Here is a 26,871-nt window from a genome sequence, read left to right as displayed (position 1 = left end):
AGTTGTCATTGCCATGGCCCGATATTTAGCTTTAGTGGATGACAGTGAAACCTTCTGCTGCTTCTTGCATCTCCACGAAATGAGGGATTCACCTAAAAAAATACAAAGACCCGTTATTGAGATACGATCATTGGGATTTCCTCCCCAGTCAGCATCAGTAAAAACAGTTAAGTCAAGAGATGAGGAAGAGGATAATAAGAGTCCCTTGGATATAGTATTTTTGATGTATCGCACAATTCTCATTACGGTCGTCATATGAACCGAAGTAGGTGCATGCTGAAACTGGCTTGCTGCATGAACCGCATGAGCTATATCTAGACGTGTGATGAATAGATAGGTGAGAGATCCGATTAATTGACTGGAGGGGGGTGGATCCTCAAGAAGAACACCATCTTCAAGTCTCAGTTTCGCATTAATAACTTCGGGAGTCTCAACTTTCTTTTTATCAGATATTCCTGATTTGGTACAAATTTCTGCAGCTAATTTCATTTGAGATAGGATGTATCCTCGCGCGGAATAAGTCACTTCAATTCCTAAAAAATATCTCAAATATCCAAGATCAGACATATCAAAAGTTTCTTTTAACATAGACTTTACATCATTTACTCCCTTTTTGTTATTCTTAGTGATGATCATATCATCAACATACAGCAGAAGCATAATAATGGAGTCACATGTCCTTTTAACAAAAAGAGCAGTGTCACTATAGCAAGAAGAAAATCCTAAATTGATTAATACATTACTAAACCTATCATACCAAGCTTTAGGAGCTTGCTTAAGTTCATATAAAGCCTTTTTTAATTTCAAAATTTTTCCATTTAAATTCATTCCTGGAGGCGGTTCCATATAAACTTCTTCATTTAAATTACCATTCAAAAGGGCCTTTTTGACATCAAGTTGAAAGATTGACCATTTTTTAACAAAGGCTATAGCAATAAGCGCTCGAACACTAGTCATTCGAGCAACTGGGGCAAAAGTTTCATCATAATCTACCCCATACTCTTGGGCATATCTTTTGGCTACCAACCTAGCCTTATATCTTTCCAATGAACCATCACTCTTAGTTTTTACTTTAAAAACCCATCTACATCCAATGGGTTTCTTGCCATTGGGAGGATCAATGATTTCCCAAGTTTGTGCCCTTTTAAGAGCATTAAGTTCTAGTTTCATAGTTTCATTCCAATGAGCATATTGTTTAGCATCATTGTAATGAGATGGTTCATGAAAGGAGTGAAGAGAAAGTAGGCATGCTCGAAAGTTAGGAGAAAAAAAATCATAAGAAACAAATCTATTGGGTATTTTGGAAATCCGATTTGATTTTCTTTGAGAGGTCTCTTCGATTGACTGACTTTGAGAGAATTTTTCAAGGGCACAAGGAGGATTTCTTTCATTCCTTCTAGAGTAGACTTGTATTTGTCTTGAAACATTTTCTTCTAAGTTTTGATCATCATTTGGATGTTCAAAATGATCTTCATCAAGGGGTTCACTAGGATCAATATGATCAACTATGATGTTTTCTTAAGGCAATAAGTCAAATAAAAAAGAATAATCAATATTTTCATTTGGTTGGTGCGAAAAACCATTTTCTTCTTCTAAGAATGTGACATCTTTTGAGACATAAAGTTTGTTTTTTAGTATGTTAAAACATCTATAATCTTTTTGTTTTTCGCCATATCCCAAGAAAATACATTCAATAGCCCTAGGAGAAAGTTTATCATTTTTGTGAGTTAGAACAAAGCATTTACATCCAAAAATCCTTAGTCTTTTATAATCGGGAGACATATTATAAAGTTTTTCAAATGGAGAAAGATTTTTCAAAGAGGATGAAGGGGTTCTATTGATAAGATACGTTGAGGTTAGAACCGCGTCGGCCCAAAAGGATTTTGGGATATTTTTTGAAATTAAGAGCGCTCTTGTAGTTTTTATTATGTGTCTATGTTTTTTTTCCGCAAGACCATTTTGTTCAGGAGTGTTGGGACAAGAACGTTGATGACAAATTCCATTTCCTTTTAAATAGCTTTGAAAATCATTGGACATATATTCGCCTCCCGAATCGGACCTAAGAATAGATAGATTTCCCAAAAATTGATTTTTAACCATTGCATGGAATTCTTTAAAGAAGGAGAAAACTTCGGATTTGCGACTTAGGAAGTAAATCCACGTGAATCGAGTAAAGTCATCAATAAAGACCACATAATACGAAAATCCTCCTTTAGACAAAATAGGGGAAGGTCCCCACACATCGGAATGAACAAGTTCAAATGGCCGAGTGGTAAAGTAACTTCTTTGAGGAAATGGAGTAGCTTTAGATTTCCCAAAAATGCAATCTTTACAAGTCATGTGATTGTCTTTACAAGTATTGTTCAAAAACGAAAAAAGAGACATTTTTACAAAATTTAGATGACCAAGTCTCTCATGCCAAATTCCAATACTTTTGTCTTTTACAAGATTGCAAGATGACTTAGATGGAAGAGTCAAAAAGTCCATAAAATAGAGATCACCCCTTCTATGGCCTTGCCCAATCAGCTTCCCTGACTGGAGATCCTGCACGGTGCAATCTTTAGGTGAGAAAGAGACTTGACATCCATGATCGGTGATTTGAGAAACGGAAAAAAGATTTAAATTCATTTTTGGAACGATTCTTACTTTAGGAACGAAAAAAATTTGAGAATTTTTAAAATCAAGCGTTCTAATACTTTCAATTTTCAATGATGTTCCATCGGCCGTTGAAACATAAGAGGATATGGGTTCGGAAAAAACATTTGAAAGAGAGTTTTTATGAGATGTCATATGAAAAGAAGCACCGGAGTCTAGTATCCACATACCTGGAGGTGATGAAGAATAAGCGATGGCGGCTCCGGATGTTGAGGAAGAAGTCTTGAGATGGAGAACTTCGGAGATATGATTAAGAGTCACTTTGATATCTCCCTCTTTGGCACTTCCTTCTTCCTTCTTTGGCGACTACTTTTCCTTTAAGTTTGGGACAAACCGGTCTAATGTGTCCCGGTTCATTATAATAATGGCATATTATTCCTTTTCTCGGCCCATTACTATTTTTGTTAAAGTGAGGAGGTCTATAGGCTTTAACATTTGATCCGGGCCTAGTAACGGCCAAAACTTCATCATTCTTAATGCTTAAGCCAAGTCGAGTTTCCTCTTGGCATATTTCGGCGAGGGCGTCTTCAATAGGTAAGGTTTTGCTTCTATGGAGAAGAGATGCCCTAACTTGTTCAAATTCCGGGCGAAGACCATGAAGAAATTGAAAGAAGTGCTCATTTTCAATTTGTTCCCTTCTTAATTCAATATCTTTTGGAGCCACCCATTTAGGCTCAAGAAGAGCAAGTTCATCCCAAAGAGGGGTTAGAGAGCTAAAATAGTCTCGAACACTCATATCCATTTGTTTGGCGGAACGGATTTTTTCTTGACAAAAAAATTGTCGAGCAAGATCCTTTTGGGTATACATACCCTTAAGGAAAAACCATGCCTCATTGGCCCTTCTAAATTTGGCAATATTAGCACAATTTTTAAGGTCAACATTGTTCATAAACCATGCCAAAATTTTGGCATGGTTACTTTCACAATCCTCAACTTTGGATTGATGGTCATTGATAGCTTTGATGCGCTCATCGCCATCTAAAGCTTTTTCAACCTCATTTTCGATTTTTGTGAGAACAAGAGAGGGTTCGGGAATAGTTCCCATAACAAAACCCCAAAGTTTCTTACCTCTTAGATGATTTTCCATCGCGGAGGCCCACATGAGATAGTTGGACCCATTTAGCTTGAAAGAAAGCTCCACTTTAGAATCATGTTCCATCGGCACCAAATCCTTCCTTTCTTCTTAAAATTTGAGAGGCACACGTTCCAAGATAATAAAGAGAAGCCCAATCACCAACCGAGCTCTGATACCATGTAATGAAAAGAGGTGAAAGCTCCAATGAAGTAAAAAGCACTCTTTAAGAGTGACCTCAAGAGCCAAGAACACAAACACTAAAAGTGCACACACAAAACTCTCAAAAGTAGAAAATGACTTAAAGTCATAAGTTGGATTTATTGAAGAAAGGAAGAGAAGGGTGAAAACCCAATGCTTACAAGAGGAGAATACCTCCTCTATTTATAGAGGAGGGAGACTAAAGGAAGGGACCACAAGGGGCTCCCATGTAGTCGTTGGGAGCCCCAACAGTCATAAATCTGACCGTTGGGGCCCCAACGACTACAAGTGTGGGGCCCTTGTGGTCTTACAAAAAGGAGAAAATAAAAAGGAAAAAAGGAAAAAGAAAAAAGGAGAAAAAGAAAAAAGTAAAAAAGAAAAAGTTACATTGTGGTTTTACAAGAATACCCCTATCGGGTATTTCAATAAAAGGGAAACTGTATAATATATACATATATGTATATATATACTTATATATATACGAATGTATATATATATAAGTATATGTATATATATATATACATATTTTAACAGTTCTATTCTTATTAGGTAACTTTATAGTTTGATTATTAGAATGTTAGAGACTGATTGCTTTGTGAAATTGTTGTGAAGTTGTGACTAATTGATTTCAGTTTTCAAATATTTTTTTATTGTTTATTGATAATATAGATGGTTAATAATATGGAATTATCGATTTATTGGAGCATTATTATATTCATTTTAAGGGTGTTTTGTGAAATTTGCAAATGGAATCAGAAGATCCAAGATGGGAGTTTGGATTCATGATTGAACCTCTGAACATGTGTTCTTTTTTTTCTCATGTTTTTTGTATTTTTCTGATTTTTTGAATAAAAATCAATTATTAAATGTCCGATTCCATTCCATTCAGGGTTGTACTTAAGAGACCGATTCACCTAAATTTTAACAACATTGCCTTTATGCTTGATCTTTTTTTCTTTGGGAGGATAGTAGATGCACTGTCCTTTGGCTATAAAAAGAAGGCAACCTTATTTTTACTTGTGTAATATAAAGTATTCTTTATCCTTCCAGTCCAGCAAGGGAGGAGTTAAATCTTCTTATCTCTTTCCCACTTTGTTCTTTTTGTATGTTTTTTTTTCTTGTGTGTGTGCACACTATTAGTCGTGGTGGTCTATGCATCTAAAGGAAAAGTATTGTTGTACTGATTGATTCTCTCTCTCTCTCTCTCTCTCTCTCTCTCTATATATATATATATATATATATATATATATGACTGTGTTCCTGTGTCATAATTTTTTTATAACTGGTGTGTGTTGTACCAAGAGTATCCATATTTTGTCCTGTTCAAGCATCTATACCCATGTGACATATAAAACAAAACATTTTAACTAGTTGGTGTTTATCTGTTAACATCCTTGGAAACCAAAATACACTTAGCAAGGAGGCAGATTGTTAGCTATGAAAGATTTTGCTGAAAGCACCTTATTCCAAATAATGAAGGTTATGTTCAGTACCTTCAATATGTAGTGTTGTGGCAGAATAATAATTTAATGTTCTAGTTTTTTCCAAGCAAAATTCAGCATCTCTCCAATGTGAAAGACTGGAGTACAAACTCGCAAGACCTTGCCATACTTCAGACTCACTGACTCTCTCATCCTCGACCTATGAAAGGAAAGTATAACATCAATCACAGAAACCAAAACAAACAGTAAAAAGAAGACAACGATGAAAGAGAGAACATAAATAGATTACAGAGCCAGACATGAGGTTCCTACCTTATGACCTTTAAAAAATTAAACATTTCATTCAAATTAAGGACATGGATGAAAATAATAAGATGCTAGATTCACAACATTATGCAATTTTTATTTTCATACCATGAGTAGCAATAGATCTGCAACACAACTTTAGGACATGCAAAGTGTCATGAGCCTTTCTAATGTTTTCATACACTGAAGTGCTGAAAAGCCATTTAAGGCATACATCTAATTCATTCCCAAAGTGATTCTATTGCTCATAATCAAGATTAAATATTTAAAATTGACAGTTAGCAGAAGTTTTATGAGAGAGTTGTAATCAAATACATTCTAATGTTTTCACACACTGAAGTGCTGAAAAGCCATTTAAGGCATACATCTAATTCATTCCCAAAGTGATTCTGTTGCTCATAATGAAAGATTAAATATTTAAAATTGAAAGTTAGAAGAAGTTTTATGAGAGAGTTGTAATCAAATACATAAAAGAGTAATAGAGTGCCTCTTATGAGCTTTACAAACACACAAAAGTGTATATAAGGGTCAATTACAAGCACACAATCACTACCCACAAATGGGCAAGAAACAAAGAGTAAAAAATATAAGTCTTATTAGGATTATTGCTTGAGACAAGCCATTTTCATCTAAGGGGAAGCACCCTTATATATATATATATATATATATATATATATATATATATATATATAGGGGTTGGGATCTCCCAACCGCTATATTTGGGCAATGACAATATTGCCCATAACAAAAGCAAAAATTTACAAAACAAAAAAAAAAATAAAAGAAACAAAAAATATACAAACACACCAGTACCCTTAGTGGGCTCAGTATATACAGTGAAAAGACTAGAATTGTAATATCCGGAAGAATTAGGGCATATTTAGTCGATTTGGGTCGAGGACCCGATATCCGGACCCATAAAGGAATCAATAAATAGGTGTAAAATTCAGATTTTTATAATAAATCTAATTAGGAAAATGCTGAGGTATTAGGGTCGGATCCACAGTTGGACCCGCAAGGATCCAACTGAGGATCCATTAGCCCAGAAAGACCCGGATCCATGCACATGTTGGATTGGGTGTTACGGTTCGCAGGGTTTGGACCCGGATCCGAGTGCAAGCCTTATGAAACAAAAATCAAGAATCGTGCCTCAAGCACGACTCTTGCATTTCAAGGAGGCGAGCAAGGTGAAAGGGGGAGGTTACGCCGAACGTAACCAACCCCTCTTTTCTCGGAAGGAGGTGGGAAGGGGGAGGAGCTCGGCGTTAAAAAGGAAGGGAAGCCCCCATATCCAGGTTTTGTTTCCCCCACTCGACCTCCCTCCCTCTCACGACCGGTGCGCACACAGTGGAGGAAGGAGCCCTTCACGGCAGGAGCTTCAACCCTCTGCACCTGTCAAGGCTTGCGAAGATCTTCCCTCATGGCAGTAGGGGGGAAACACGATCGGCCTGCACCTCTTCACGCCGGAAATCACCGTAAAAAGGTACGGCTATTCTCGGAAATGGGTGAGGGATCGAACGTGGGTTCGATCTTGTATGAGGGTTTGAGGGTAGGGTTTGGGGGTTTACATTAGCCCTAAACCTAAAACCCCAAATCGGTGAGGTTGGGGTTTCGGATCTTCCATGTGAGGGGTTATGGGGATAGGATTTCGGACTGTTACGGGGTTTTTTTTTTCTTTCAAGAAATGAAAAGAGGGGTTTAGGGGTAACGATCCGGGTTGGGGGAATGATGCTGGTCCAACCCTAAATCCTAAGGGTTTTAATTTGGCCGACATGGGATCGGTGAAGGGCAAAGACAGCCGGTTACGGCAGCCCAGTTCTTGCTGGGAATACCCCGGATTTGGGGGTTCTTTAGCCTGGAAATCGATGAGCACAGGTTGGGGGTGTATGGGTGTGTTGAGCTAGAGTCCTTTGCTATATTTAGTATGCTCTGATTTGTAGTAAATTCCAGCATGCATAATGTGATAATTTCTTTGGCCTACCTGAAATTTATTTGCTCAGAATATAACGTGGGAACAATAGTTTAAAAGCAGGGAAAATCGATGAAGTTGAGGGTGTATTTAGATCATGTTTCTTGTTATTAATACGATGAAGTTAAATCCTGTTATTTCTGCATGCGTAAGAATCTGCTGTGTCTGAATTTACATGTTGTACTCTTGAAATTTAGAAGAAACAATGGAAGATTATAGTTGCTGTGTCAAATCTGTTATCCTATAATAGAAAAGGTTGGGTACAAGGGTTGCACAGATGTTGTAACATGCATGACAGCAGCCTGACCCGTCGGATACATTCGATGGGTACCGATGGCTGCCATTATTAGCATTTTTTATGCTACTACTGTCTCTCCATGGTCGGCTGCTAATGGTGGTTTCTTTGTATAAAGACCACCAGCCGTAGGGGATTAGCCTGTTTGCTTTTTTTCTGTTTTTTTTATTGGTGTATGTGCAGTAATATGAGCAGGGGATGTGCTGGATGCTCTCATCTAGCTAGTACAGCCAGCAGTCTAAGTAGTGTGGACTACTTAGACAGTAGGACGAAAGGCCGAGGGTGGCAAGCCTAACTACTTCTTATAGTAGGTGCTGGGATTTTACACCATTCTGATGGATGGATGAATGATAGCATTTCATTTCATGATATTTAAATGTGAGCTTGGTTAGTATACTGCGGTTTGTCTTAATCATGAATGCTTGTTGAAATATGTGGCATGTTACATGGAAGTATGTATTGTTTAAAGTCTCATATGCATCTACGGATCAATGTGGGTTTTAAAATGTGATATCATGCATGGATTGTTGTCATGAAGTTATGATCGATGGATGAATGCATAAGAGGTAGGGGGTGTCATAGAGACACTTGTACATGGATAGTACATGCATATGGTGTGGTAATTTGTGCACTTTATTAAGAAAATTGGTTTTGTTTCCACATTGGCTGCATCACTTACACAACGTAAGATGGTGGTATACAACTACACTGTTCACAGGGTATTCGTGGGCGGGAGTCCCATATGAGTTCTCGCAGGGGTGTATGCGAGCTTTACACTTCACTTTCGCATAGGGTGTTGCAGAATTTAGAACTGAATTAAATAAAAACATAATACAGAACAGTGTAACTTTTGATCTGAGGTCTTCCATCTGGAGAATGGAGATCTTAGAGTTTCCAGTCCTGGGGAGGCTGTGAGGATACAAAAAAAAACTCCGTGTGCGTGAATCTTTGGTCCCCAGAACCCGATATGGAGGTTCTTTCTCCTGGCCACGGTTTTAGGGAGAACCCGCCACTTTACCCGGGAGTAGTGGTGTTGGTCACAGCTGTGAATTTGTTTGGTACCAAAGGAAGTGGCACTTGTGGGCGTGGAGTGTCCCTTGTGTCCCCGACATTAGATGGGGAGGTCTAATGTTCCGAGGGTGACTCGGTCGAGGGCTAGGTTGGGACCCAGTAATAAAATACCAATTTGTGTGCTAATCTACCCTGGGAACCTACTTGACCTCGGGGTTTTTACCCGTTTGGTGTATCCGCGGGCGATGGAAATTTAAAAGAGAAATTTTAAAGTTGTATGCATTAAATAAGGTCATGCATATGGAAAGAAAACTCAAATGTAAATGTATGATAATAAGGAAGTCATGCATTTTCTTCTTTGCACTATGTCATGCATCAATTGAAATGATCTCTAGTTTATGATATGGTAAATGTATGCAATTCATTTCTTAAAAGCATGTTGAAATGTTTTATTATTGTTATGTATTACTGTCTTACTGTCCTCTAGACGTGAGTATGAAAAATCTGTTACACTTATGCATGATTGGATGTTGCATGTTGGTTGTATCTGCACTCACTCAAACCAACATATGAAATCTTACTCATGATCTTTGTCTCACCTAATTTCCTTGAATTAGTAGTGCTCAGAATTTTGTTCTGACCCTTCTACTTCGTTGGTTTTACAGGAAATGGAGAACAGTGAGAGATGAGCTGTTCACTATGGATGGACGAGGTTCACATTTTGAGTTGGATAGTTCGGCAGTGGCACAGGGATTTTATGTTTGTTTTTTACTCCATGGTTCTTTTCAATTCTTGTACTCTTTGATTGTATGAAGAATGGTAATAAAAATTTACTTCGGTTCATAAATAAATGGTTGGTGTTGCTACTCATTGATGATGATTGTCAGTACTTTGTGGTAATGGGATATCCAATGGAAAGTGGAACTGTGAGGACCCCAGATCCTTGGGAAGGTTTCTATAAAAAAAAAAAAAAAAAATCTGCATTTTTGAAAAGGAAGAAGTTGGGGTCGTTACAAGAATACCCCTATTGGGTATTACCTATTATAATGATATATATTTATACGTATATACGATATATATATATATATATGATACAACTTAACACTCCCCCTCAAACTTACAGTATGATTACTGAAAGTTTGTCAAGTAAGAAGTGAAACTGGAGAGATAAAAGTGTAAAACACGAAAAAAAGTTAACTTGGATTCTGGTCGAATCCGGACCCGACCCGGACCCAATGGAGGCACCACCTCTCGTACCTTTTAAAAACAGCGAGGCAAAAGTGAGGAGGTCTCTCGAAACCCCCTTTCCCCCCTCGCTCTCTTGTCTCTCTCTCCCCCGACCGCCACTCCCACTCTCCTCGCGTCTGCCGAGTAGCCGCCACCAGCGACCCCCTCCGGCAAGCTCCTCTCCACCGACCTCCTTCGACGACCCCCAGGTACGCTTCTTCTCCCCTCTTTTTCTCCTTTCCTTCCATCTTTCTTTCTCCCTCACCTCTCCGTTGAGCAGGGAGGGGGCCGAGTCGCCTCCCTGCTACCCTAAATCATAGGGGAGGGGGTCGCTGCAAAGCCCCCCTCCCTGTGACTCCTTTTAGCGAGGGAGGGGCTGAGCCCCTCCCTGCGCCGTGTTTGGTAAGGGAGGGGTCGAGCCCCCTCCCAGGGGAGGGGTCGAGCCCCTCCCTGCACCCTTGTAGGAAGGTGAGGGGGTTGAGCCCCTCCATGCTCCCTATTATGGTAGGGCAGGGGGTCGAGCCCCTTCCTGCTCCTCGTTATGGCAGGGGAGGGGGTCGAGCCCCTCCCTACTTCCTTTTACGGCAGGGGAGGATCCGAACCCCTCCCTACTCCCTTTGACAGCAAGGGAGGGTCGAACTCCTCCTTGCTTCCTCTATTGGTCAGGGGAGGGGTCGAGCCCCCTCCCTGCACCCTTTTCTCTCTTTAGGCAAGGGCATCGCCCCTGCCTCTGTTGTTTTTCCGATAGGGCAAGGCCCCCTGCCTCCCTCTTCTCCAGCATCAGGCAGGGGCTTCGCCCCCTACCTGTTTGCGTATTCATCAGGCAGGGGCCAAGCCATTGCCTCTTTGCATGTTTGTCAGGCAGGGGCGAAGCCCCCTACCTCCCCTTCGTTGTTGACAGGCAGGGGCTTTGCCCCTGTCTCTATTCTACTTTGTCAAGCAGGGGTGCATCCCTGCCTGCCCTCACTTTCTTAGGGCAGGAGTGCAACCCCCTGCCTCCCTATTGTTTGCTAACAGCAGGTCAGCAGGGGCTCGCAGCCCTTGCCCCTGCTTCTTGCGCTTATAGCAGGTGTGCAAGGGCACGATGCCCCTGCCTTTGCTTCCTTCACGTCAAGACAGCGGCAGTGCTCCTGACCTTCTACTTTTAGTGTTAACTTGCTAAGTTCGCCACTTTTGTAGCTCGTACGATGGATCCCGCTTGCGATCTGTAGCCCGAGTCGTCAATCGCCTACACCCGCAGACGCCAACAAGCTCGCAACTCCCCAAGGTAAGGGAAGATTGCACGAAGGACTTGGATAATTGAATTGAGTTCAATGAATTAAAAAGAATAATTAAATAAATATATATACATATATATATTTATATGAGTACGCATTTAACTCAAGGATGCGGTTTTGCGATCCTTGTCCTTTACTTTCTATCATGTCTTTACTTTGCCATTGCGCTTTGCACCCAGGCTCTTACTTTTGCAAATGTTTCATTACTGCCTTGCCATTGCAGATGATGCTCAGGTTTTCGCTCATTGCATGTGTTGTAAAGGCATCCTCGTAGAGGATGCAAGAGGCATTTACCACTTTCCCTCTTGCGACAAGAGTTGAGTCGGGAGCTAGCGATACATCCTCGTCTAAGGAGAAGGATCCCTAGCAGAGATCTTGGCTTTTCGAGTGAGCAGTCCTGCAAAGTAGACATGAGAATTTAGGGAGTTGCGCAAAAGCATCAAAGATTGCCCAAATCAAAGTATTTGAAATGATGTGATTGGTTGGTTTTGTTCGTCTATCCGATATATCTCGGGTAACCCTAAATTGGGGCTTGAGCAAGCTTCTGAGCGGGGATTCTGTTGAGAAACTAGTATCCTGTCTATCGAGGCTGGTATCAAGTCATGCGAGGCATGTAGATACCACGATAGCGGATAAAATTCTAGAAAATCGCATGCCAAATGTGGCACAAGTTGTTAGTTGTTTCAAAAGATAAAGAAGGTCAAAAGTAAAGTTTGAGAAACATTATAGCTTTGTGAAACACTTTTGTTGGGGCTCCTATTGAGGAGCAATACCCCTTTCATCCTAGAGTACTTGTAGTCATGCACTACATGCTAGTACTGCGATGATCGGATGAGACAGTCGTGCAACCTCGAACAGTACTAAATGCACAATGTTGTAAACACGTAAAAATGGGATCGCCTTCACAAGCAAGATGTATCAGTTTTGAGATCTGGTACAAGGATGTCATTAATGAGAAATATACGTGTTATATTAACATACCATGCGTATGGATCTGGATTCAGATCCATACGCAAGCTATATTTTAACACCCTCCCTCAAGTTGTACGTGATTTTGGATCATGTACAACTTGCTCTTCAATAGCCAAAATTGGTGTCCTATTAACCCCTTGGTAAACAAGTCTGCCACTTGATCTTCTGTTCGAACATGATGCAGTTCTATCTCCTTCATCTCGACTTTCTGCCGTATGAAATGTTGATCAATCTCAATGTGCTTCGTTCTGCTATGCTGGATAGGATTACATGCAATGTTTATTGCGCTTTGATTGTCACATAGAAGAAAAGATTGAATAATTGTCTCCCCAAGATCACTCAATAAGTGTCTAATCCATGTGGCTTCTGTCGTGCCTGCAGCCATTGATCTGTATTCAGCCTCTGTACTCGATCGTGCCACTGCCTTTTGTTTTCTGCTGCTCCAGGACACTAAATTGTGTCCAATACAAACACAATATCCAGAGACAGATCGTCTCTCATCTGGATCCCCTGCCCAATCTGCGTCTGTATAAGTGATGAGTTCATGTCCTCTATGCAGATTATCGTTCTTGCAATAAACAAGTCTGTCTCCTATAGTTCCTTTTAAATAGCGTAGAATGCGCTTCACAGCTTCCATATGACCCTCCGTTGGAGCATACATAAACTGGGATACCTGATTGACAGCATAAACTATATCAGGTCTGGTAAAGGTCAAAAACTGTAACATTCCCACGAGACTTCTATACATTGTAGGGTTGACACAAAGATGACCATCTTCAGAGCTTAGCCTTTGATGTAATACACTAGGAGTACTGACTGGTTTGCAATTCGTCATGCCGACTCTTTCCAAAAGGTCAAGAGTGTACTTGTGTTGCATGAGTGTCAATGTGTCTTGTTGTCTGTCAACTTCCACACCAAGAAAGTACCTCAACTCCCCTAAATCTTTCATCTTGAAAGTTTTCATTAAAAACTATTTCACGTCTTGCACATGATTATCTGAACTCCCAGTGATCACAATGTCATCAACATATATGAGAAGAAGTATAACAATGTCTGCCTTTTGGTAAATAAAGAGTGAGTGATCCAGAGAGCATCTTCTAAAACCATAACTCTGAATTTGCATAGAGAAACTTTCAAACCAGGAACGAGACGCCTGTTTCAACCCATACAGAGATTTCCTTAGTTTGCACACCCAGGCAGTAGGATCCTTCTCGGCATAACCAGGAGATTGCTCCATATACACTTCTTCCTTTAAAATTCCATGCAAAAATGCATTTTTAACATCCATCTGGCTAAGGCTCCAACCTCGATCGACTGCTAGGGATATGATGACACGAATAGTACCCATTTTGACTACCGGACTAAAAGTTTCATCGTAGTTTTCACCATATTGTTGTGTGAATCCTTGAGCAACAAGTCGCGCCTTATATCTGTCAATACTTCCTTCAGGCTTATACTTTGTTTTATAAACCCATTTGGAGCCAACTACATTCTTTCCTTCTGGCTGAGGGACTATTTCCCAAGTCTGGCATTCATGAAGAGCTTCCATTTCTTCATTCATAGCTTCAGTCCAATGATGAGATTGAAGAGCTTGATTAAAACAAGTGGGTTCATCCTGTTTTGTGAGCTGAGACATAAACAACTGAAAATCAAGGGAGAAGGTCTCATAACTCACCCATCGTTGAATAGGATGCTTAATGCGTGACGGCCTTTGAGCCGAATCATTGGCGATGCTTTCCACATTCCTCGGCTCTGTATTTTTGTCCCGTCTAGTATATATCTGTCCAGAGAAGCGTTCTACTGGGGGTGGCTCAACAGGAGATAATTCAACATGCATCTGTGAGTCATTCAATTCCCTACTCAAGCTGAAGGGAGGACAATTTGTCTGACATATTTCTCCGGTATTAGCAAAAAGATCTGCGCTCATCCATGGATCATATACTTCTAATTCTCGAGATGGCAACGCTGCAGAGTCATTAACCTGAAAATTTCGTTAGTCAAAAACAACATTTCTGGAGGTCCTAATACGTTTTGTAGTAGGGTCATAGCATCGATAACCTTTGTATTCATCTGCATACCCAATAAATCTGCACTTGACAGCCTTGTCCTGAAACTTATTTCGCAGAGATGAATCAACATGTACATAACATACACAACCAAAAACACGCAGCTCATCGTAAGAGGGATGTTGCCCGAATAAAGTATAATAGGAAGATTTTCGATCCAAAAGTGTCATAGGAAGACGATTTATGATATGAACAGATGTGTGACAAACTTCTGTCCAGAGACTAACGGGGACATTGCTATCATGTAACATGCTCATCGCGCTCTCGACAATATGCCTGTGTTTCCTCTCTGCAACCCCATTTTGTTGAGGAGTATGAGGGCAAGAAACCTGTTGACTTATTCCTTTATCCCGAAGAAAGGCAATAAACTCGTTCGATGAATACTCTCCTCCACCATCACATTGTAAATGCACAATATCACAAGCAAACTTTGTTTTGACCATCGAATGGAATTCCCAAAATATTTGAAAAACTTCATGCTTGTGTTTTAAGAAATATATCCAAGTATAACGGGAATAGGAATCAATAAAGATAACATAATAACGACTGCTAGAAAGAGAGGGAATAGGTGCGGGTCCCCAAACATCAGAACAAATAATCTCAAATGGCTTTGAAGCTCTTTTATTTATAATATGAAAAAGAAGAACATGACTTTTGCAGAGTTCGCATGAAGAACATTTATTATTATCATCAGAAAATGAACATAAACTAGACTATGGAAGGAGACCATCAGATACAAGATTTTCAACGAAACCTCGACTAGAATGTCCCAAACGACTATGCCAAATATCTGGCTTACTACAATGAGATGAATTAAAAACTTTCAATGAAGGAAAAAACAAAGACTCTGAAGGCGAAGACACTGAAGAATGCTTGGACGACTGCAACTGGAGGACTGGGACTGAAGACGAAGACACTGAAGGAATCTCCTTGAAGACGTACATGTTTCCTTGTCGCTCCCCCTTAGCGAACGTCTCCTTCGTTCGTAGATCCTTAACATAAACAGAAGAGGGAGTAAATTCGACGAAAGAATTCATATCGTCAACAAGTTTAGCTACAGAAACAATGTTCTTTTTAATATTAGGAGCAAGAAGGACATTGGACAAGTGAAGTGAGGACTTTGACATAGGGATATGTGCATTGCCAGTATGACTAATGGAGTGATAAGTTCCATCTCCCGTAACTATACTACCTTTTTCAAAGTAAGGCAATAAGTGAGATAACTTACCCGCATTACCCGTAACATGTGTGGCGGCACCTGAATCAACATACCATTCGCCTTGTTCATTTTGCTTGATCGTCATCTGTGACAATGCTGATAACAAAAGTTGTTGCACATCTGTGGATGGCACTTTTGTGTCCACAACAGTAGCTGATTTATTTTCAATTTTGTTTATTTTTCCTCTATTCTGTAGATTGAACCAACAATCAGTTTTCACATGTCCTCTTTTATTACATAAGAAACAGGTGGGCACTCTCCTCTGATTCCCTGTATTAAAAACCCCTGAAATATTAGGTGTAGGCAAGATACCACATCCTCCCTGTCCAAAACATCCGCGGCCTCTGCCTCCTTGATGCCCGTCATTCCATCGTCCAAAACCTACAGAAGTGTCCATGGCCAAAACTGAATGAGGACGAGCTAATTCATTTCCTTCTGCCCTTTGCTTCATAATCATCTCATGCTGGAGAAGTTTCGCTTGGAGGTCGTCAAAAGTGGGCAAGTGAAGAAGGCATGATAAAGCTGTGGTAAACATATCAAAATCAGAACCCAATCCATTGAGAAGTTGTTGAACTTTATCTTTATCTGCAATAGCACTTCCAACAACAGCCAATTGATCAGTAATACTCTTCAAGCGGCCTATATATTCCATGATTGTCATGGAGCCTTTCTTTAAACTTTGAAATTCATTTTTTAAGAACATAACTCGGGATTCTGATATCTGAGAGTAAGTCTGTGACAGCTTACTTCACAGATCCGCCGCAGTGCAATCATCTGAAAGAGTAACCAACACTTCTTGAGAGAGTGTTGACGTAATATAAGCAACCAAAGACTGATCCCGCTTCCTCCAAGCTGTATACTCTGGATTCTTAATGGAAATGGTAATTGTGTCACCCTTCTCATCCTTGGTTTCCTGCAAAATAAGCCGTGGTGGTATAGGAACTAAACCATCCAAATGTTCATCGAGATCCTGACTCCGTATAAAAGGAAGGATTTGCCTTTTTCAGGTCAAAAAATTAGAATGAGTAAGTTTTTCTGTAACGAGTTGACTCAAGAAATTGGCGGAGGGACCGAATGACGAAGATGAAGAGTAATCCATATCAGTGGAATAATGAATAAGCAAACAAGATGAATGAAAAGAAATAAACAGATTTGAGATCACTTAATCAATCAGTAAAAACTGTAATAGGGCATATACCTGTACGACCAAAATGATGCACAAAGAACACTAAAACAGCAAAGAGGAAAGGGAACAATAGTTGGTGATGTTTAGGAAAGAGAAAAAAAAATTGGAACCAGCACAGACGATAGAGTAATAGAAAAGAAGGAACTTGAGATGAACACAGTCGATGAACACACTGTTCACGCTGAAAGGAAAATAAAGGTACCAACTTTCAGAAGGGGAGATTTCAGAGGATTAGATTTGGGATGAACACGTTGTTCTCGATCTGTTGATTGCTGCTGTTCACGATCGGGAGATGGGTGCTGATGAGATTTGGGATGAACACGTTGTTCACGCTGAACACGTTGTTCTCGATCTGCTGATTGCTGCTGTTCACGATCGGGAGATGGGTGCTGATGAGATTTGGGATGAACACGCTGTTCACGCTGAACACGCTGTTCTCGATCTGCTGATTGTTGTTGTTCACGATCTCCTATTTTAGAGTTTCTTCACGCAGGCTCTGATACCATATCAGTTTTGAGATCTGGTACAACATCTACAGGAAACAGAGAGAGAGAGAGAGAGAGAGAGAGAACACAATGGCTGGGGCGGCAAAAGAATGCTCGACCTCCAAGCCCTAACCAATATATAAATAAATCAGCAGATATACAACTATCCTTGTAATATCAGAGATATTACAAGGATGCCATTAATGAGAAATATACAGCATGTGTTATATTAACATACCATGCGTATGGATCTGGATCCAGATCCATACGCAAGGATCCAGATCCATACGCAAGCTATATTTTAACAAGATGCTCATTTGGTCAAAAGTCCAGAGCATATAAAATGAGTTGTCAGTTAATTTACCCCTGATGCACTCATTCTCCCCTGTGTTTCTGTCAAGGGAGAGGATGGATCGGTATAAAACTCTAATTGACAGGTTGTTAACAACCACCCCACGGGCAAAGATCTGGCCTCCCCAGTCATTGGAGTTAAGAGAAGAGACTACCAGACATTATCAGAATATGGTAGCTTAATTACTTGGAGAAGTAAAAAAAAACTGTAGTAGCTAGTTCCAGTGTTGAATCAGAATATAGAGTTATGGCTCAAACAACTTCTAAAATGATATGGGTTCGGTCCATTCTAAAAGATCTACAAGTGATGATTCCATCCCCAATGTTGATGATGTGTGATAATCGAGCAGCCACCTATATAGCTAACAATCCAATTTTTCATGAGAGAACAAAACACATTGAAGTTGATTGTCACTATATACGTGACTTAGTGCAGGCGGGGCATATTTCTACTAGTCATGTGACTTTTGAAGACCAAGTTGCAAACGTCTTCACCAAGCCTCTCACAAGTGCAGGTTTCTCAAGATGTTGCAGCAAGCTGAGCATGATAGACATATATGCTCCAGCTTGAGGGGGAGTGTTAAAATGTTAAATATTAATTTCATAAATCTTGGGGTGGTCATACGTAATTTTGTATAATTATGTATGCCTACTTGTAATCTCATTCCACCTAATCACCTATTTAAATTGGTGATTAGGGTTAATGAATAATAAAGCTCTCTCTCTCTCTCATCCATCTCCCTTTCTCTCGTCTCTCTAAAATACAATCTAGGGTTGACTGAAAGCAACAATAATAAACTTCAGGATTCAAAGAAATGCTCATTAAAAAGTGTGAACTATCAACATCCTTATTGTGAATATTAATGACATTGAGATGATGGGAAATGACAAAAATAAAACCTCAAGGTTGAAGTAATACTTGTATAAGTCGTTGATATAAAGACTCAGAAGTATTTTCATAGAATTAATAGTGTTTTTAGTTAAAAGCAGTGTTTAAAACTCACTAAGTTAACTCGGAGACTCGGGTGACTCCGCTTGGCTCGGCCATTCACTATGTCAAATTATTGAATAACCCATAACTTAACAAAACTCATGGTTTGACTCGGTCGAGTCAACAGAGTCATGGCCGAGTCATATATATTATGTATATTATATATAAGTCATATATTTGCATAATTAATATTGTAATATAATACTTTGTATACATAGTATATATATATATTATAATACATATTATATGTAATAATTAGTTATACAATATATACAAATTTATATACATAATTTTTATAGAAATATAAAGTCGCCATGACTTGGCCTAGTCACCAAATTCACTCGGCGAGTCATGAGTCAACCCATGCCAAGTTGAGTCGCGAGTCACTGGGTTTTAAAACTATGGTTAAAAGTCATATAAAGGTAGCTGATTTGTCAAAGAAAATATTTTATTAACGAAACACTGAGATAGGGTGTAGGCCCATTAGATACGCCCAGGGAAAAAGTTAACAAAAACTTTGTCAAGATGGTGGAGAACCTTGTAAGAACAAAAAGGTGTAGGAAAGGCTTGTAGGCAAACTAAATTTCCTAATAATCACTTGGCTAGTTTATTATAATTTTGATCAAATAGGTCATGGTCTAAGCATTAGATGATGAAAGACCTACATCCAATTTTGTGCATTTGTTTGTGAAAATCTCATCTCATGGACAAGTAAGAAGCAAGAAGTGGTTACAAGAATTAAGTGCCAATACAATATATAGAGAAATGGCACTTGATGCATGTAAAACAATGAAACTTAAGTCAACTTTAAGTAAGCTAGGTTGAGGTGTTTCTACAAAAGATATGTTATTCTGATAACAAATCAATCCTATGCATTGCTATTAACCGTGTGCACCACTAGTGCACAAAACACATTGATATACATTATCACTTCATGTGTGAGAAAATTAGGGAGATATTCAAAGATCCCATGTGAGAATTCATAATGATTAACCGATGTAATTATAGAGGAAATCGATAGAACTAGACATATGGAGCTCTTAAGCAAGTTGAGGATGATTGAAATCTTTACTCCAACTTGAGAGAGAGTGTTGTAAGAGGTTCATTCATTTATGGATGATCAACTAAGAGGTTCAACTTTTGGAAGATTGTATAACTAACACTTGTAAAAGAGGTATTTTAGTCTTTTCTAGTCATGTTTAAAATAGATAATGGGAAAGGAAACATATCAAATAGTAAGAGACACTCATTCTCTTTTTCTTCTTTTTTCTTACCCACCCAAGGAAAACATATAATGACCTCTTAGGGATCTAATCTAAAGATCAAAAACCATTGGACAGATATCACAAGTACTATTGAAAGAAAATGTGCATGTACACACATAGGAGCACAATCAAGCACATATACAAGCATGATTCTCATTGTGAATCATTTTCAGATAATTTCTCATGTAATGACACATCTAAGATCATCCACTCCATGAAAATAAGAAGCTCACAATGATAAATGCAACCAAAATATGAATAAAGATAATCATTTATTACGTGCATAAGTGAGCTAATAAAGTGAAAAAAATGAAAAAAGAGAAGAGTGCTTTCTCATTGAAAGATGGATTGTCAATCAATTTGGCAATAACCATAGCCTGCCAATAATCCATATTCTCTTCTATGCAAACATATCCATTCCAAGTGTTGATTAGTGAATGCAATTAAGCTGCGCAATGAAAATATTAGCATTTTTTTACCAACTATTATCACTGCAGGTCTTCAGAATTATAGGGTGCAACTCTGTACGTGTAATTCAGTGCCATAACATAATCATGTTGACATGATCAGGAGTCCTTTCAGGATGATCTACGTAACATATGATATTCAAAGAAATCAATCATTGTTCCCAAAAATTCAAATAAACATAACATTTCATATCAGCATAATATCTAGATTTACCATATCATAAATGAAAGGTCTGTCATGCAAACCTGACTAATATTTTTTACAGGTCCAGAAGTCTTTCTCTGGGCTTGAACAAGAGCAAGCAAGAGACGATATGTCTCAACAGCATCCATGGGCAAAGACTTGGCAATTTTCATCTTTGCTTTCAGTCTAAGCAGTGGACCTTGGTCCCACTTTTCAGTCTCGTCTAAGGCAGCATCAACAACCACTTCAGCCTCTGAAAACCGTTGCTGAGCAGATAAAACAAGGGCAAGAAATCTCCATCCTTTTATGACTGAACCGCCTGTGGCATCAATGAATCCTCTCGCACAGCGTAAGGCAGCATTTGTATTACGATGTTCTGCATATTGAAGACCCAGATCAAATAGAATATATGGATTGTTGCTTTCAAAGGAGATTGCTTCATCCAATGCTTTCAGAGCTTCAGTCTGCAGCTGAGTTCTTTGAAAGTCTGAGGATGCAACTTTTGCTTGCTTTCCTAGACAAATGCCTAGTAAATGAAGACCAATGCCCTTTAGGTGTTCCAGCCTGCCTTCTGAAATTGCAATAGCATGTTGTGCATATGATACCCCCTCAGAAGCAAGAAAACAATCCTCCCCACAGATTCTGCTTACTAACATTAATGCCAAAAGATCAGATGGGTTTTCATGCTTGCTAAGCAATTTTCTTAACAAGCTTAAGGCAACACTATTCTGTCCTGCTCCAATGTAGCAAAGAGCTAGATTAATCCATTGTTCACAACGAGTAAATATCCCAGGCGTAATCTCTTCATATTGTGTTGCTATTACAGATGTCAGACCACAGAGGGATAGTGCAACAGTGACATGCTCCATCACATCAGGATCCCACTTGATCTTGCCAAGACAAGATTTACGTAGGACAATCATCAAGAGAAGAATTGCCTCTTCTAGATTATTTTTAGGAACATATGAACCATCAATCTGAGCACCTAAACTAGGTGCACCAGCTTCAACACCACCAAACAAAAGAAAAGCAGCAAACTCCTTCTGAATCTGAGCACAACATTCATCATCCAGATTCCAATGACTAAGTAGAGTGCGTCTGTAGGCAGCCATTGCTTCTTGATAGGACCCTGCTTGCTTCCATAGTTCTGGAAGAAGCACAACAGCCTTGCTTACTACCTCTTGCAACTTATTATCCACCAAAACCTCTGGTATACCTTGAGGAAACATTTTTTCAACAGCATCAAGGACGCTATTACATTCATTAGCAGCTTCTGAGACATCCATATCAAACATCAGCCACAGAAAATAACAAAAAGAACAAAAGGAAATCTTAACGTCAATAATATAATGAAATGAAATACAAGCTTAAACAATCTTAACATGAAAGTAATGTGATTGTCAATTAAGAAAAGTTTACAATTTCCATTAAAGGATAAGGAGACACCATATTCCAATAACAGGATCTATTTTATCATTTCAAACATTGCTCATTTTATGATAAAATGAAGCATGAAACATAAATTAACCAAACTTTCATATGGACTTCTGCCAATTTCCAGAGCTTACGTATATCTCTCAAACCTATCTACACAATTTACAAAGCTTAAGCTAAAGAAAGCTATTAAAATTAATTTCTAGTTTTTTCACTCAAACACAAATTTGAAGGAAACTTGAGAACATACGTTAATGACATCAATTACTTATCAAACAATGAATTCTAATCCTGGTAATACAAAAAAATGAAATACATTACACTTAAACCTACCATGAAAGTAACATAATTGTCAATTCAGAAACGGTTCACAATTTCCATATAATTGATATAGACACAACGTTTCAATAGTAGGACATAATTTATCATATCAAACATTATCTATTTTGTAATAAAAATGAAGCACATGGCATAAACTAACCAATCTTCCAATACACATTTATATGGACTTCTATCATGCTTCCAGAGCTTGCCTGAACCGACAAATCCTATCTACATATTTTATGAATCTTAAAGTAAAGAAGGCTATTAAAATGAATTTATTGTTGAGTTTTTTCCACTTAACAACATAAATACAAACTTAAAGAAAAACACGACACCCTATTGCAATGATATCAATTGCTTCTTGAACAACACATGCTAACCTTGAGACTGTCAAACTTTCTAATTTATACGGGCGCCAATATGCTTTTTACAACCTTGCACCCATATGCTATAGGAACCTTGGGTAGCATTGTTTCATCTTTATTTCCAAGCATTAAGCATCTATATAACCTGTCAACATGAAATTAGATGTTCAAGCAAGAATTTTGCCTACTCTTAAGTGACTGAAAGTTTAACTCCTCACCCTTGACACCATATGAATTCCAATGAGTTTACATGATGTAGTGTTCAATTGTAGTGAATGCAGCATAATACGACAAGCAGAAATCAAGTGATGACACTTTATATATATACTACACCAGGAAGACTTGCACATGCTTCACAGAATATTGCATGCCAACTGATGGTACCAGCTACCAAGTGCTTAATTTGATTATTTGATGAGTTAAAAGGATGGTATTTATAACCACCAGTGTTGTTCTTAGGAGGTTTTTTCTCAAGAGAATTAAAAAAAACTGGTTTTCCTCAAGAAATATCAGGAAAATCTCTGTTTTTGAAAAATTATAAAATATAAACAATGATAAAAATAAAATAATAGGTTTCAGTGGTATTTCTCTTACGAAAAATATAAAGACTGTTAGAGAAAATTTCAAAATATAAAAGAACCAGAGAATAAAAATTATATAGTTAAAAAAATTATATATATAAGAAAATTTTTAGAAAATATGACACTATTATCGTGATATTTGTTTTAAGGAGATATTTTGAAAATAGTTACATGTTTTCATCAGTTGTTGTGAAAAGACATTAATATTGCTATATTTTCAAAATATTAGCAATATTTGTGTTCACGCATTGTGAAAAGATGCAAAAATTTTACATGCATGGTCTACATCATAATTCAGCCACATCCTTACAGGTCATTGAAACTGATGATAGGCAAATATTGAGTGGCTATGGGCCAAGAAAAGTTGACAAAAAGTGTCTTTTTTACTAGAATATCCACATGATGAGAAAGTAAAGGGAAAATTTATTGCATGAGCATGAGAAAATAGTAGCACAAGATATCTAAGATGTCAAACAAAACTTGCTAACAACAATGCACACCAGTTAACCTCCCAAGCTTTTGGAGAGACTTGGATTTCAAATATATAGCTTCAAGCACCAGGCTAACTGCATGCTGGGAAGCTGAACTTAGTGATTCACTGCGAGAGCGACTCCTCCTTGATGCAGGTTTCTCAGCCGGAGTTTGAAATCTAGTAATAGCAGCCTGAAGATCTATACCATCAAAGACTCGAAGAGCAGCTTCAATATTACCTTTCTGATACTCTAGCCTACCAAGGAGAGCTCTAGCTTCCTGCCATATTATAAAGACCAATGTGATGAATAATCATAGTTAAACAAATTTTTTGCATTAACAAATTTTGATGTGCACTTGATGTTTTGGCATTGGTGAGGCACTTTTCTAATTTTGTAGAAGGATTCAAACCATATTTTCTAGTCATAATTCGAAAATGCTAAGAAATTTATGTTAATTCTCTTATCTTTTCACAAAATCACTGACTAATGAAGAAAATTAATGCTAAGCATCAATCTGATCTACAGAAAACTGTGAATAGACAGAAAGAAATGAAGAAAACAAAACCTATCAACCATTAAAGTCGTGAATTTTAACAATTTCACCAATTTTTAGTGCCCTTGAATAAACTTCAAAATCTGTGTAGTTATTCATCCAGGATAGTGCAACTTTGTTTCCTCTCCTTTTTTTCGTATAACTGCAGCTAGTTGGCTTTTCTAAAACTAAGGAATCCTTTTTAAGAGTAATTTCCATATGTTATAAAAATTACAAGCACACTCTAGGTAAGTTCATCCAAAACCGTATTGGGATTTTGAAAAGATCTATTCTTCTGTAGGGCTATCTCAATGCAAGTAGGACCATCAATAAAAAAAACAAGCATAACATTTAATTTCCATAATCTAAAGCATGGCATTTTCTCACCAGATCACTTTAATTCATGAATTCTATCACAATGTGAGCAGTTCTGTTGGAGCATATCAAATATTCAAACATGCAATACACATTTATTCGAATGTGCATGCATGTATGTTAGTCTACATATATATATATATATATATATAGAGAGAGAGAGAGAGAGAGAAGATGGTAGCCTCTAACAACGTTTCTAGCTAACCGCCAGCTAACCAGGCTATTGAAGGGTTTTTTCACACTTTCCTTAAATCTGACCGTACAAATGTGTTCTGCATACTTGATTTTAGAGGAATCAACTCTTGGATCATCCGATTCTGATATACAGGTAGGTTTTGTTAAGGTTTAAAAATCGAGAGTCTAAGATTTTTATAAATATTCAAGGCTTAAAAAGTCATATTTTTTGTTAAAAAACATGATCCAAGTATCATTTCCTAGTAAAGGAAAACATAGAAAAAACACTTCAAAAACCCGATTAGCTAGAAAAGTGGTAAGCATCTCTCTCTCTCTCTCTCTCTCTCTCTCTCTCTCTCTCTCTCTCTCTCTCTCTATATATATATATATATATATATATATATATTGTAGAATGAGATGGGGGTGTACAACCACCTGTGAGTGTAGAGAGAGAGAGAGAGAAACGGTTGCACAATAGAACTTGTTCCTTAAGATTAGGGCTTCTCTCTATATTACATCTAAGTCCTTATGAAAATAATATTTCAGAAAACCTCTAATATAGGAGAACTTAACCTAAAAACCACCTATTCTCAACACTCCCCCTCAAGCTGGAGCATAGATATCTATCATGCTCAGCTTGTCACAACATCTGGAGAAATTTGGCCTAGCAAGAGGCTTTGTAAACATATCTGCAACTTGGTCTTCAGACTTTAGGTATTTTGTAGTGATATGACCAGCTTGAATCATATCTCTTACATAATGGCAATCAACCTCAATGTGCTTTGTTCTCTCATGAAAGACAAGATTGTTTGCTATATATGTTGCCGCTTTGTTATCGCACATCATGGTCATTGGAGAGGAAACCTTCACCTGGAGATCATTAAGAACAGTGCGAACCCATATCAATTCAGCAGTTGTTTGGGCCATAGCCCGATATTTTGATTTTGCACTCGACTTGGAAACCACATTTTGTTTCTTACTTCTCCATGAAATCAAGTTGTCTCCCAAAAACACACAGAATCCTGTGGTAGACTTTCTATCTACTACAGATCCAGCATAGTCAGCATCAGAATAGGCTACTATCTCCAGAGTTCCACCTTTCCTGAACAGTAACCCCTTTCCAGGAGAGGATTTTAGATATCTGAGAATCATTATGGTTACATTCCAGTGTACCTCAGTTGGTGTGTCCATGAACTGGCTAACTTTGCTTACTGCTAAAGCAATATCTGGTCTGGTCACAGTTACATATAATAACTTCCCTACTAGGGAGCGATAGCTTTTGCTATCAACAGGTTTTGACCCTTCTTCAAACAACTGAACTTTATGGTCCATGGGAATATTTGTTGGTTTAGCTCCCAACATGCACGTTTCCTTTAATAAGTCAAGAACATACTTCCGTTGAGACAAAACCATCCCTTCACGACTTCTAGCAACTTTTATACCCAGAAAATACCTGAGTGAACCAAGGTCTTTTGTAACAAAGTGTTTTTGAAGATGAGCCTTTGTGGCTTCAATAGCTTTCACATCATCTCCTGTAAGAATGATGTCATCCACATATACCACCATAACAACTATGCTAGAGCTAGTTTTTTTTATAAAAAGTGTATGATCTGTTGCCGATCTATTAAAGCCAAAGCTTGACATCACTTCAAACAACTTTTGAAACCATGCACGAGGACTTTGTTTCAAGCCATAAATCGCCTTTCTCAATCTGCACACCTTCTGACACTCCCCCTCAACCTCAAAACCTGAAGGTTGTTGCATGTAAACGGTCTCAGATAGATCCCCATAAAGAAATGCATTTTTCACATCTAATTGACACAAGCTCCAACCATGCTGAACAGCTACTGAGAGAACAAGACGGATGGTACCCATTCGTGCCACAGGAGAAAAAGTTTCAAAGAAGTCAATTCCATATGTCTGAGTATACCCTTTCGCGACTAATCTGGCCTTGTACATGTCAATAGAACCA

The 26,871-nt window shown here is 38.4% G+C and overlaps 1 protein-coding gene across 1 annotated transcript in view; it reads right to left on the bottom strand.

Annotated features, from left to right (window-relative positions):
- Positions 1-26,871, bottom strand: part of NPG1 (tetratricopeptide repeat (TPR)-containing protein) — a 64,750-nt gene that overhangs the window by 18,687 nt on the left and 19,192 nt on the right. The window contains exons 2-4 of the mRNA XM_089981873.1: positions 23,846-24,095; positions 20,704-21,914; positions 5,422-5,569 (exon numbers count right to left, since the gene is read on the bottom strand). Coding sequence (XP_089837999.1) covers positions 5,422-5,569; positions 20,704-21,914; positions 23,846-24,095 — 1,609 coding nt within the window. The remainder of the gene's footprint in view (positions 1-5,421; positions 5,570-20,703; positions 21,915-23,845; positions 24,096-26,871) is intronic.

Source organism: Nuphar pumila, chromosome 12 (assembly GCF_984573655.1).
Source record: "Nuphar pumila chromosome 12, dmNupPumi1.hap1.1, whole genome shotgun sequence".
Taxonomy (NCBI): domain Eukaryota; kingdom Viridiplantae; phylum Streptophyta; class Magnoliopsida; order Nymphaeales; family Nymphaeaceae; genus Nuphar; species Nuphar pumila.
Note: the sequence above shows the minus strand (reverse complement) of the source record. Positions and strands in the feature narration are given on the sequence as shown.